Source organism: Coenobita brevimanus, chromosome 72, assembly GCF_032717465.1.
Source record: "Coenobita brevimanus isolate Jiangsu-jjx chromosome 72, ASM3271746v2, whole genome shotgun sequence".
NCBI classification, from domain to species: Eukaryota; Metazoa; Arthropoda; class Malacostraca; order Decapoda; family Coenobitidae; genus Coenobita; species Coenobita brevimanus.
The window spans coordinates 15,579,248-15,592,461 of NC_137025.1; the positions used below are offsets into that span (position 1 = coordinate 15,579,248).

General features: G+C 43.0%; 1 protein-coding gene across 1 annotated transcript in view; it reads left to right on the forward strand.

Annotated features, from left to right (window-relative positions):
• LOC145407193 (uncharacterized) overlaps positions 1-13,214 on the forward strand; it is a 182,155-nt gene that overhangs the window by 50,674 nt on the left and 118,267 nt on the right. Inside the window, exon 2 of the mRNA XM_080278230.1 lies at positions 10,822-12,067. Within this exon, the coding sequence (XP_080134356.1) occupies positions 10,834-12,067 (1,234 nt within the window). The 5' untranslated portion in view covers positions 10,822-10,833. The remainder of the gene's footprint in view (positions 1-10,821; positions 12,068-13,214) is intronic.

A 13,214-nucleotide genomic window follows, 5' to 3' on the forward strand; every position in this document is an offset into this window, starting at 1 on the left:
GCGGGGAAAATTAGTTTTTTTTTTTTTGGGGGGGTGGGGATATTGGATCCCGGGACGATTATGTCCGGTTAGTGGAGATGTTCGGATATTGGGCGTTCGGATATTAGAGGGATTACTTATATATATATATATATATATATATATATATATATATATATATATATTTATACAGGTTATCCCTTAATTCACGCGAACTTTTTTCATGCGATTTCGGTTATCCACGAATTTTTCGTACAATAATTAAAACAAAATTATAGTATTCAAATAAGTAATTTCAATATACAAGAGAAATAAATAAAATATAAAAAATGCCTACCTTCTGCCCGTGTGCACACATATATGTATGTGTGTGTGTGTATGTGTGTGTGGGAGCCTGGGAGATCGGTCTACCACGCAGCACACAGTCAGTTTGAATCCGACAGTCGAACCATGCATGACTTGCAATCGTTATATGTGGCTTATTTTTCTACCTTCCAGTAATTGCTTGCCTTGTCTGTCAACATGGGGCATAAGCGTAGTGCTAGTGATGCATGTGGTAACACACCAAAACTGACTTGTAAAGTGATGTTGCTGACAGAGAAAGTTAAAGTGTTGGACAAACTTAAGGGAGGAATGTCAGCGACAATTCTCCGTCAGGACGATTCCCCGTCATTTATTTACATACCAGTTTATTTAGCAAGTACAGTACACTAGTTTTTTACTTATATGAGTTATAAAATCCACCTGAAAATTAGTTATTAAAGTATTAATTAATCAATAATAAGTATATTAATAGAATGACAGGGAATTGTCCATGTTTTGACGGTGAATTGACTTGATGGTGAATTGTCTTAGAACCGTATGTTTGGGGTGGGTCAACTGTTCATACAATAAAGAAGGAGAACGTAGCATACGGAAGACAGTGAGGGCTAGTGCACCAGACTGCTAAAGTGTCTCCACCTACGCCTGTGAATTGTCTTGTAACCACATGTTTGGGGTGAATGAGTCAACTGTTCATACAATAAAGAAGGCAGAATGTAGCATACGGGAGGCAGTGAGGGCTAGTGCACCAGACTGCTGAAGTGTCTCCACCTACGCCTTTGCTTGTCAGGTTTTAGTTTTAAATTTGTCACATTTTTGTTGTTTTTAATACTTAATGCTTGTTTATAAGGTGTATGTAGTGCATAAACAGTATTATTCAGATGTAATATATGTATAGACATGCATAATTATGTGCACACAAGGGCAGAACATATACGCGAATTTACCACATACGCGAAGGGTCTGGGAACCTAACCCTCGCGTGAATTAAGGGCTTACCTGTATATATATATATATATATATATATATATATATATATATATATATATATATATATATATATACGGGTATATGTACAGTACATATATAGATATATATATATCTCATATTAGCATTAGGGCTTGTTAACACTCGAATAAGGCACAATAAACACTCATGCTGCACGGAGTCACATTAGTTACGCTAAATCACACGTTCCTGAAGTTATTTTCCTTACCTTACTTGATTTTATGATTTACTTCTATTTGCTTACATTTTCTTATATTATTTTCATTATATACACTATTTATGTGTCACTGTCAGTTAATTCATCACTTGGAAGTTCTCAGGCTTTGACTGGAAGTCAGGAGTAAGCACAGCATGTTTGGCAGCGCGGCGTGACCCAGATTTGTGTCAGATGGCCACTTTCATATACCGTCAGCGGTTGATGTGGATAGACAGTCCTTTTGAGTGTGGAGTGGGTGGATGCATGGAGTACTTGTTGTATGGAAACGCAAGCTGGTGTATGTAATGGTGCCACAGTCGAAACTATGGTGATGGGAAATTGGAGTTCTGTGCTAATTTTATGAATTTTCACCTTTTTTTTTTTTTTTTTTTTTTATATATATATATATATATATATATATATATATATAAAAGGCATGTGAAAGAAGGAGGGGTGTCTTTTATCCTATTTGCTGCTACACAGTAAGGGCATACTCAAATAATTTTGTGCGAATGTGATGAAAACTGTGTTCGTATATATACGGACATAGCAATTTAGGGTGTTATGAATTAGTCCGTATATATGCGGACTTGGCAATTTTGACCCTATTAGTATGTTTGTATATATACGGACACAACGCGGAATGAGTTAAAGGTGAATGTAGAGAAGAGTCAAGTTATGGTTTTCAAGAGATATGAAGTCGCCGAATGTACAGTGAGGTTGGATGATGAGGAAATGGAAAATTTGAGTGCATTTAACCCTTTAACCGCGGGCATTGTTTTGCCCCGACTGGCCTCTCCCGCGGGGGTTCCATCCAAAATGTAAACAAACTTTAAACCTTTATAACTCTGCACAGAATAAATCTACAGCGAAAAATAAGGTACCATTAGAAAGTACTAACCTTCGGCTTTGCAATGATGTAGGTTTCATGATTTCGTTGACTATCACTGGATGGGCAGTGCCATTAGAAGTGAGCGATCTAAAATCACTATTTTTCGCTCACACACCATTATCTTCGCTCACACACCATTACCAAATGCCAACCTCATTCTGATAATAATACTATAAACATATATGAACACTGCACATACGATAAACACCCACCCTGTGTTCACTGAGGCAGGTAAAAGGCACTGTAATTGCCCGCACTTCACTGTCACATCAGCGGTGTTGTAATCGCTATTTTTCGCTCACACACCATTACCAAATGCCAACCTTATTCTGATAATAATACTATAAACATATATGAACACTGCACATACGATAAACACCCACTCTGTGTTCACTGAGGCAGGTAAAAGGCACTGTAATTGCCCGCACTTCACTGCCACGTCAGCGGTGTTGTAATCACTATTTTTCACTCACACACCATTACCAAATGCCAACCTCATTCTGATAATAATACTATAAACATATATGAACACTGCACATATGATAAACACCCACTCTGTGTTCACTGAGTCAGGTAAAAGGCACTGTAATTGCCCGCACTTCACTGCCACATCAGCTGTGTTGTCACTCACACAGCTGGACTGATACTGATGCATGTTTGGTCAGGGGTGGGGTGGGGGGCCCAGGGGATGGGAGGTGGGGGCCCGGGGGGTGGGAGGAGGGAGGTGGGGGTCAGCTGGAGTGAAAGAGCTTAATAGCTACTCTCCCTTGAAACAATTGGCGCACGGAAAAAACGCGCGATATTCAAAATATTCACAAACATTCGAGAATGACACCCGTGGTTTGGTCCAGTTTTTGCAATGTCATTTTGGGATGACACCCGCGGTTAAAGGGTTAAGTACAGTAATCCCTCGATTATCAGACATGTTAGAGCCAAAGGCATATCCGGATAGCAGCAGAGTTTGAATATGGAGCAGTATCCTAGGCTGTATCCATACTCTACTTATACCCCATCTTGTACCCTAACCCAACCTTTATGCTCAGTACCCCTCTTAATTTTGGCAGTGTTCTGCTGTCTTTCAGCTTTTTTTAGACATCAAAACACACATTGCAGTATGCAATATAATCCCAGACACTAAGAAAACAATGCATAAACAACAAAAAAACATAAAAACCTTACCAGTATGCACAGTACCCCTCCTAATTTTGTCGGTGTTCTGCAGTCTTTTGGCTGTCTTTTAGACATCAAAACACATATTGCAGTATGCAGTATAATCCTAAACACTAAGAAAACAATACATGAACAACACAAAAACCCTCCCCATATGCAAAGTAACCATCCTAATTTTGACAGTGTTGTGCGGTCTTCTGGCTGTTGTTAAATAGCAGAACGCCCACTGCAATATGTAGTATAATCCTAAACACTAAGAAAGCAATGCATAAGCAATGCAAATTATAAAAAAAAAACACACACAATATCTACCACCCAGTGAATGGCGGACAGGCGTCATAACTCGTCAGGCTGCAGCAGGTGTAAATGTATCCCATGTGGTCTAGTGGCTATTACTGCCGTTTATCAAAGATCAGAGAACTCCTCCTCCTCCTCTATCTGCTGAAGCTGGCCATTGAGGTGATGGAGTCCTACCAACCTCAGCACTCTCTGAAGACAGCCCTAAGCTCACGTCTAATGGCAACTCAACGACCGTCAGTGTGCTTGGCTGTGGGTCCGAGAGTGAAGACTGGGGTTGAGAGGGTGGTGGTGGTGGTGGTGGTGGTGGTGGGGAGAAGAGGCTGGCACTTGTGGGGATGGCGGGCTTGAAGAAAGAGTTGATCTTCGTCTGACAATAGATGCGACTCTGCCGGAGGATGACAGCGTCCCTATCTGCCCACAGATCCATCACCAGCTTGAGTGGCACCAACTCCCTGTTGCAGTGAGGGTGCTCGGCATATTCAAGCATCTGCTCAGTGGTGGCCCTTAGTGCACCAAGACAAGGGAGTGATGGAATGGCAGGGTAGCCAGAGTCAGGTTCCTCATCCTTGTCGCATTCCTCTGTCATCCCCGCAGGGACAGCAGCGGCCATCTCCTCATCGGACAACATCTGATAACCTGGATTGCCGCTGTCGTCATCCAACCAATCCCTCATGTCGTCGACGTCCACATCCTCGCCCGCGTTTCATAGCCAGAGGTGGAAATCTTCCACGTCAAATCTTCAGAGTCGTGCCTGGCCTTGCATCTCTGAAGGAGATGAGACCAACCATTTTCCAAGGTTTTGATGGAGACATCCTTCCAAGCATTGGCCCAGTTGAGCACCACAGACTTGATGTTGTAATATTGCAGATTCTCCAAGTTCTTCTTCCCACATGGGTCAACCCTTTCCTTGTCCTCAAGCACCACCATCACCTTGTTGAGGAACCTCTGATGGTACTGTGTCTTAGCTGCCACAATAACACCATGGTCCATTGGTTGAATGAGAGCGTTCATATTAGGTGGCAGAAACACGCACCTAATATGGCTGTTACCAGCAGCCAAATCCTTCTCCATTGGATGCGTTGGGGCATTGTTGAGGATCGGGAGAGCCTTCACTTGGGCACGAGGGATACCAAGTTCCTCCGTTTGATAACAGATAACCTCCTTGACAAAGTGTCTGTGGTGCCAGTCTCTGAAGATCTTTGCAGTAAACGAAGCCTTTACAGAATGGTACCACACAACAAGCAGGCTATCCATCCACCCAAGGAGACAGCATGGCTGTTTTGCCTGTCCAATAGTTTTGGGTTTGAGGCAGTGCATCCCATTAGCATTTGCACAGCACAGCACCAATGCACATTGTTTGGACAGCTTCTGACCAGGCACAGTCTTCTCCGTCTCTTCTGCCAGGGTGTTGGTGGGTAAAGAGCAGTGAAACAGGCCATTTTCATCAGCATTGTACCCTTGACCAAGAACAAAGCCCTCCTTCTCAATCAGGTGATGCACTTTCTGACAAAACAGCTCAACATCCTCTGCTTGAGTCCAAAGCCTCACCATGTGCCTTACAGCCAGTAAGTCCATGCCGAAGTTTGAGCCGGAAGGGCCAACCCTCAGAAGCCTTGAAGTCATGCACGTTGTGCAGGCCTGCAAACTTCTCGACTGCAGCCTTCAACTCGGTCCCTTATATAGGCACGCCAGCACCGAGTTGCTGGTGGAAACAAACCAGTCAGCTGTTATATGCTGTCATGGTGGGGCTTGGACATCATCTTCCAGTTGTCTTTGCGAGTGGTATTGCCTTAGTCCTGTCCGTACTAAGCCAATTTGTCCCCTGATTTCTTGATATCAGACAAGGTTGAATGGGCCGAGTCATATTCATGCAGAACACATGAAATTTGGTGGCGACCATCATCCACTCGCTTGATGTAGTGCTGCCTACTTCTTCCTTATCCTTTATCATTCTTTTTCTGTGCCTGCCCTCCTCTCTTCCTATATCTCCCATCTTTCCTGTCACTTCTTATTGCTCTTCTTTCCTCTACCTGTGGCTTTACATTAAGTGACAAGCTAAATGGTTTCCTGTAAGCCAAGAAACCATTTACAACTCTGGGTGGTAACCATATAACCAACATATACGTGCTCCCTACGTGTCAGCAAGTGGGTTGGTGGAGGGTTAGTGCCCCTCCCGATAAAAGCAATAACTCAAAGTCAAATGGCCATCCCTTAAGGGATTATGGCATCTGGCAATAGATAGATAGATAGATTTCTTGATATCAGACAAGGTTGAATGGGCCAAGTCATATTCACGCAGAACGCATGAAATTGGCCATCCTGTCAACCTTGCCCAATATTTCACACTTCTTCTCCAGGGTCAAAACCCTCCTCTTGCATTTCTTGGGTGGTGGTGGGGACATCATCACACACATGAGAATACCACAGAGGAAGATTAAGGCCTGCAGAAGGTAGGTCACCACCACAAATGCAGCAATGGAAGCTGCCATTGTTTTATCTCAGCCAAGCACGTCCACATGCGAAGAGACGAAGGCAGGAACTAAGGTGCAGTATTGCTGGGGAGTGTACAGTGTTTCCATGTCTCTACCCATGCTTTGCTATGAGCATGCAAGCAAAAAGTGGCACACTGACCTATGAGCGCAAGGGTCCTTTTCGCTTGCATAGGCATATGTCGCAACGTGGCGGAAACACTTGGCCTAAAGAGCGGCTGAGTAATCTGGATGGCGATGCGACTTTGACCACTCAGTAAGGAAGTGGATGGCTGTGCGTGGCCAGGAGTTCTGACTAATCCGGGCAGCCGGGAGACTTTGACCATTTAGGTGGGAACCAGTCGGCCATTCTTTCCTCAGCTTTTGGGTTACGATCTTATTCCTCACGTGCTGTTGGTTTGTTTCTGGTGATGGGGGGGGGGGGAGAGCAGGGAACTTTGACCATTTGGTTGGGAGCTGGACAGCCATTCTCGCTGAGCTTGTGGGTTACGATCTTTATTCCTTGCTCACTGCCAGTATGTTTCCAGTGATCGGGGGGGCCGGGGGACTTTGACCATTAGGTTGGGAGCCGGACAGCCATTCTCGCTCAGCTTGTGGGTTACAATCTGTTTTTCTCGCTTGCTGCCAGTATGTTACTGGTCATCAGGGAGGGCGGGGGACTTTGACCATTTAGTAGGGAGCCAGACAGCCTTGTTTGCTTTACTTGTGGGTTACAGTCTGTTACTCACATGTGGACAGAGAGGCTGGTGAACCACCCAACAGACCTTTTTTAATTTGTAGGCCGGCGATGTGGGAACTTTTATGTCCAAGTACAGAAATAAATCCAGATAGGAACCTAATAGAGCCCAGGACTAAAGTTCATATACGAACTTAACCAGATACGGAGCGTTCGGATGATTGAGGGATTACTGTACTTGGGTGGCTAATGATGAGTAAGGATGGAAGTTTGGAGGATGAAGTACATGAATGGATGCAACAAGAAAGAAAAGTTGCTGGTTCCTTGAAAGCAATGATAAGAAATAGGAAAGTGAGCATGGAAGTAAAAAAGTCGCTGGATGATAGTATTGTATTGTGATACCAACTGTAATGTTTGGAAGTGAAACTTAGACCTTTTTGGAAGAACATAAGTCAAGAATGAGAGCAGTGGCAATGAATTATTTGAGAGGAGCATGTGAAATTGCATGGAGAGACAAACTTACAAATGAGGAAGTGAAGGAGCATTGTGGTGTGGATGTGGAAGTGATAGAAAACATCAGGAGAAATACACTGAGGTGGATGGCCATGTGGAGAAGATGTAGAGTGAGAGACTAATGAGGAGAGTGTATGTGAGTAAGATGGAGGGGGGGAAAGGGAAGAGGAGGCCAAGGATGAGATGGAGGGATTAAGTGGAGAGGTTAATGAGAGGGGTTTTAGGACTGGGGGGAGGGCAGTGAAATGGCAGGGGACAGGGCAACATGGAGGTGATTTGTTTTTGGCCTCCCTGTACAGGATTGAGGCGTCTGGCAATAGAATGATAGATAGATGGGTAGAATTATTCTTACATTGAAAGTATAATAAAAACTACTTATGTGGGTTTGGGGCTAAAACTCAGATACTAGTGATTTGCAATAGATTTCATAGTCAGATTCATGTCAGACATCAAAGTAACTGAAAAGTATAATTTCATTCTGAATATTTAGTGTTATGCTGAATAAAATATTCAGCTACCTAAGCATCAGCCTCTGTGATGTATTTTTTTTATTTCCCAGTGCCATGAATTACACTCATATTGATCTATCTCTCTGCCTGAAACCATACACCATACTCCTGTAATGGGTGGCCATTTGCCTTTTTGTTTTACAGGGAGGGGTGCTAACCCTCTGCCAACCCACTTGTAGGCACGTAAGGAACATACATGGGTTGGTTATGTAGTTACCACCCAGTGTCATAAATGGTTTCCTGGCTTCAAGAAAACCAGAAAACTTGTCACTTAATGTAAAATTGCCTGAAAAAGAAAGAAGAGTAATAAAAAGGGACAGGAAAGATGGGAGAAACAGGAAGAGAGGAGGGTAGACACAGAAAAAGCATGATATAGGTAGAGGAAAAAGCAGGCAACACTACAACAGATGAGTGGATGATGATCACCACCACCTACCACTTTTGTGAGGATAACAGTTTCAAATCAGTAAGAGGGTTCAGGTTGCATCAGAACTATCTTTACAATTTCAGCATGTTATAATTAAAGGGTGGCTGAGATTGTGGCGGATGGAAGGGTGCAAGGAATAAATGTGTTGGGAGAGTTGAATGATTCTTTGATCACGAAGGAGGAAGTGGAGAAGGCAGTAAAGGAGATGAAAACAGGGAAGGCTGCAGGTATGGATGGGTGTGCTGTGGAATGCCTGAAGGGTGGTGGAGTGACTATTGTTGACTGGTTAGTAAGACTGTTGAATGTGTGCTTTGTGAAAGGTATGGTGCCAATTGACTGGGCAAGTGCTTGTGTGGTCCCTTGTATAAAGGCAAGGGTGATAAGCATGAATGTACTAGTTTTAGGGGTATAAGTCTGTTGAGTGTTGTAGGTAAGGTGTATGGTAGAGTGTTAATTATGAGAGTTAGAGAGGGTACAGAGGGAGTGCTTGGTGATGAGCAGTGTGGCTTTAGGAGAGGGAGGGGATTTGTGGATCAGGTGTTTGCTGTGAGACAAGTGTGTGAAAAGTATTTAGCGAAAGGCAAGGATGTGTTTTGGGCATTTATGGATTTAGAGAAAGCATATGATAGAATTGATAGGGAGGCTTTGTGGACTGTTTTAAGATTGTATGGACTTGATGGTAGGTTACTAAAAGGGGTGAAAAGTTTTTATGTAAATAGTAGAGCGTGTGTAAGAGTGGGAAATGCTGAGAGTGATTGGTTTCCCGTGAGAGTGGGGCTGCGACAGGGATGTGTGATGTCGCCTTAGTTGTTTAACATTTAAATGGATGGTGTTGTAAGGGAGGTGAATGCAAGAGTTTTAGGTGGAGGTCTGAGTCTGGTGAGTGTTGATGGTGGAGAGTGGAATCTGAAGCAGCTGCTGTTTGCAGATGATACTGCACTGGTGGCTGATTCAGAGGAGAGATTGAGACAGTTGGTAGAGGAGTTTGGAAGGGTGTGTGAAAGGAGGAAATTGAAAGTAAATGAGAATAAGAGTAAAGTGATGAAGTGTACGAGGTTGATAGATGGTAGGGGGATGAATATAGTCTTGAATGGCGAGTTGCTTGAGGAGGTAGATTGTTTTAAATATCTAGGGTCACATGTTGCTGTGGATGGAAGAATAGATGCAGAAGTGAAGTTTAGAATAAATGAAGTAGGAAAGGTGCTGGGAGGAATGAAAAAAGCGTTTAGATGTCGTTCGCTTAGAATGGATGTAAAGAGAAGGCTGTATGAGGGTGTTGTGGTACCAACTGCGTTATATGGGGCTGAAACATGGAATATGGGTGTAGCAGAGAGGAAAAGTTTGAATGTAATGGAGATGAGGTGTCTGAGGAGTATGTGTGGAGTGACGCGTATGGATCGAGTGCGAAATGATGAAGTGCGAAGGAGAACTAGAGTTGTTCGGGAGATGGCTGGTAGAGTTGAGCAGAGGGTGTTGCGATGGTTTGGGCATATGGAGAGAATGGATAATGAGCGATTGGTGAAAAAGATAACTAGATCTGATGTGAGAGGTGTAAGGCTGAGAGGAAGACCACGAATAGGATGGATGGACAGTGTGAAGAGAGTGCTGGATGCGAGAGGGATGTCTGTTGAGCAAGGAAGAGTGGCTGTGCGTGACAGAAATAAATGGAGAGAAATTGTGAATGGATAAATGATGATGCAGCCCTGAGGGGATATTCTCCCACATTTGGTCTGATCAGCTAATCAGGTCAGGTGCGGCTGAGGGGATGAGTCTGTTATGATGTGGCAGGGGTAAACCAGCTCTGCTGTCGGGCCCTGCTGCGGATGTCACTGATTCTATTGCGCAGTTGACCCTTGTGCAGTGTGGTGCGGTGAGGATCTGTCCGTTCTCCCCTTTGGGGCTAAGATGCGAATGAATGTGTTTGAATGGATGAGTAAATGGGGAGTGTGTCGTCCTGTCTCGGCTACCTCCCTTTCCTTGGGGGAAGCAGCCTAGGTATATAGAATAGAATAGAATAGAATAATTAACATCACCAGTACCCTGCCCCTCATAGACAAGGTTCTGTAATAATGAACACAAACATGAATAACAGGCTACCGTGTTCGGTTTAGACTTTTAGACAGTGGGTATTGTTGCCCAGTTGGTAATGTATAAAGGTGTATGGTGCTATCTTTTGCATGTTGGAGGACTGTTGAGTGTCAGAATGAAGTGTTGTCTATTTATGTAGAGTTGGATATATAAACAAATGAATGTATACCGGTACAATATATGGTATGTAAGAGTGTATTGTGTTGTTGTTTAGAACTTTTGTCTCAGTCATCTTCATTAACTTTCATTACAGCTGAAGGAGAGAATGAACCAGATAAAGACAAACGTTGGGGGCCGGTACTGGGGCCCATGCAGCCCTGGGAAAGAGAAGTTTAATCCTGAATCTCCCAACCAGGCCTCCATCTTGCTTGAGCGTATCAATGCTCGGGCCAGGGCCAGAAAGACTGCTCAGTTAAATGATCTTAATAGGTCATCTGATAGGCTGGTTCATAGTAGCCCTATAAAATTTGGACCTGGAGAAAAGAGTGATTCCAAGCAGACAGTTGTCACAAGGATTGATGATTTTTTGCTGCAGATGAGGAATGCAAGTGTTAATATTGAATATGTTGCTGAAGATGACAAGACAGAAAGAAAAAAGAAGAAAAACAAGAACAAGGACATTGATGAAGTGAATACCTCTGTAAATGGCAAAATCAATGCTGGTAATGAAAAAACAGTTCCTAAGAAAAAGAAAAAGAACAGTGATAGTCACATAAGTAGTGAAGCTGCAGAAACTGAAGCATCATCCATTAATCTTTTTGGAAAGTCATTAAAAAAGAAGAAGAAGCTAGACGATGATGGATGTGAGAGTGAAGGAAAAGATTATGTGAGAAATACATCAGCTGAAAATCAAAGTCTTGCACATAAAGTAGGAAATGTGCCTCCTAAAAAGAAGAAACACAGTGACATGAACCATGACCATACAGGCACTGAAGCCATAGACCCAAGTGTTGTTAATGAACCTGTTGTTAGATCCCCTAGAAAGAAAAGAAAGGACAGTGAAAATGAAATGAGCAACGATATTACAAGCGATGTGGTTACGGATTTGAATTTGAGGTTAAGTCATAATTCTAAGGTTAATTTTCCAAAGAAGAAAAAGAAAATACACACTGACTGTGAAACTGCAAGCTATATCCCTGAAGAGGAAGGTAAAAAGTCTAAAAAGAAAAAGAAACATGGAACTATAAGAGCTTGGAGAGAAGAGGGCTTGCTGGTTCTAAGTAGCACTAATGATACATTAGGGAAAGGAGAGTTGATGGTGAAAGCAGTGAAAAAAAAGAAGAAAGATCAAGACTTCAGTGTGGTGGCTGTGAATGGAGAAATAGCAGAACATGCTATGAATGACTCTGTGATATCTGAAGGTCCTCAGGAAGCTAACATAAATGATGAAACACCAGGGAAGAAGAAAAAACAGAAGAGGAAGAAGGAGGAAGACAACAAAATCCCTGACACCACTAACAGTGTCAGTTCACATGAGCCCAAAGCACCAGTAGTCAATGGTATGTAGCTCCAGAAAATTGATATGTTACTTTAAATATACAAAAATTCATTATCATCATCATCATCATTATCCCAAATCTTAGGCTTGTTCCTACCGAGGACCCAATATGGGTGATGTAAGATCTAGTAATACATACAGTACGGTACATTTGTAAGGACAGAACATACTGTAATTAGGAGGGCTGTCAACCAGCATCCCAAGTGAAGTGAAATGAGCCAGTCCAGGGGTGTATTTAGGATCTTGAAACATATGGGGCTTAGCCCAGCCCAGAAATCTTTAGGTTTTCACCAGATAATTTTCAAGTTGGGCCTATTCTAGAGTAAAATGAATAATAGATGCAAGACAGTACTGTGCTTTACCAAAAGGATCTGGTCAGGTGCTTAGGCTGACTTTCACGGCATGAAATAAAAATAAAATGAGTACAATCTGAGTTGTGACAAAACCGTGTTAACTCTGTGTCTTGTTCATCTGATACTCTCCTCTTCACGTCTCTAGAAGCTCTTTTGGTGTCCCATCTGCCTGTCGCACTCCACATCTCCTCTGCTTTCTCCTCCTGTTCTCTCCTCCTCTCTCCTGTCCTGCTCATAAAAAGGATGCTGTCAGCGTATGCCAAACAACATCTAACCAAATCTCTCGTTTTTTGTTAATGGGAAAAAGAGACGGGACCCCACGAGCATAGCTCATTTCCTGTATATCACAACTAGGTAAATACACACACTCTCTCTCTCTCTCTCTCTCTCTCTCTCTCTCTCTCTGTCTGTCTGTCTGTCTGTCTCTCTCTCTCTCTCTCTCTCTCTCTCTCTCTCTCTGTGGGTGGGTGAGGGAGAGAGAGAGAGGCAGCAGACAGACAGACAGGGAGACAGAGACTGAGGTAGACAGCAACAGTGAAAGAGTTCGCATTACAGACTGGCAATGACTTGAAAAATAAGTGACAGACAAACAAATGTATATGCAGAGAGAGAGACAGACAGACAGACAGACAGGGAGACAGAGACTGAGATAGAGACAGCAACAGCTAAAGAGTTTGCATTACAGACAAGCAGTGACTTGAAAAATAAGTGACAGACAAACAAATGTACAGTATATGAAGAGAGAGGGAGGGAGAGAGAGAGAGAGAGAGAGAGAAAGAAAGAAAGAAAGCAATC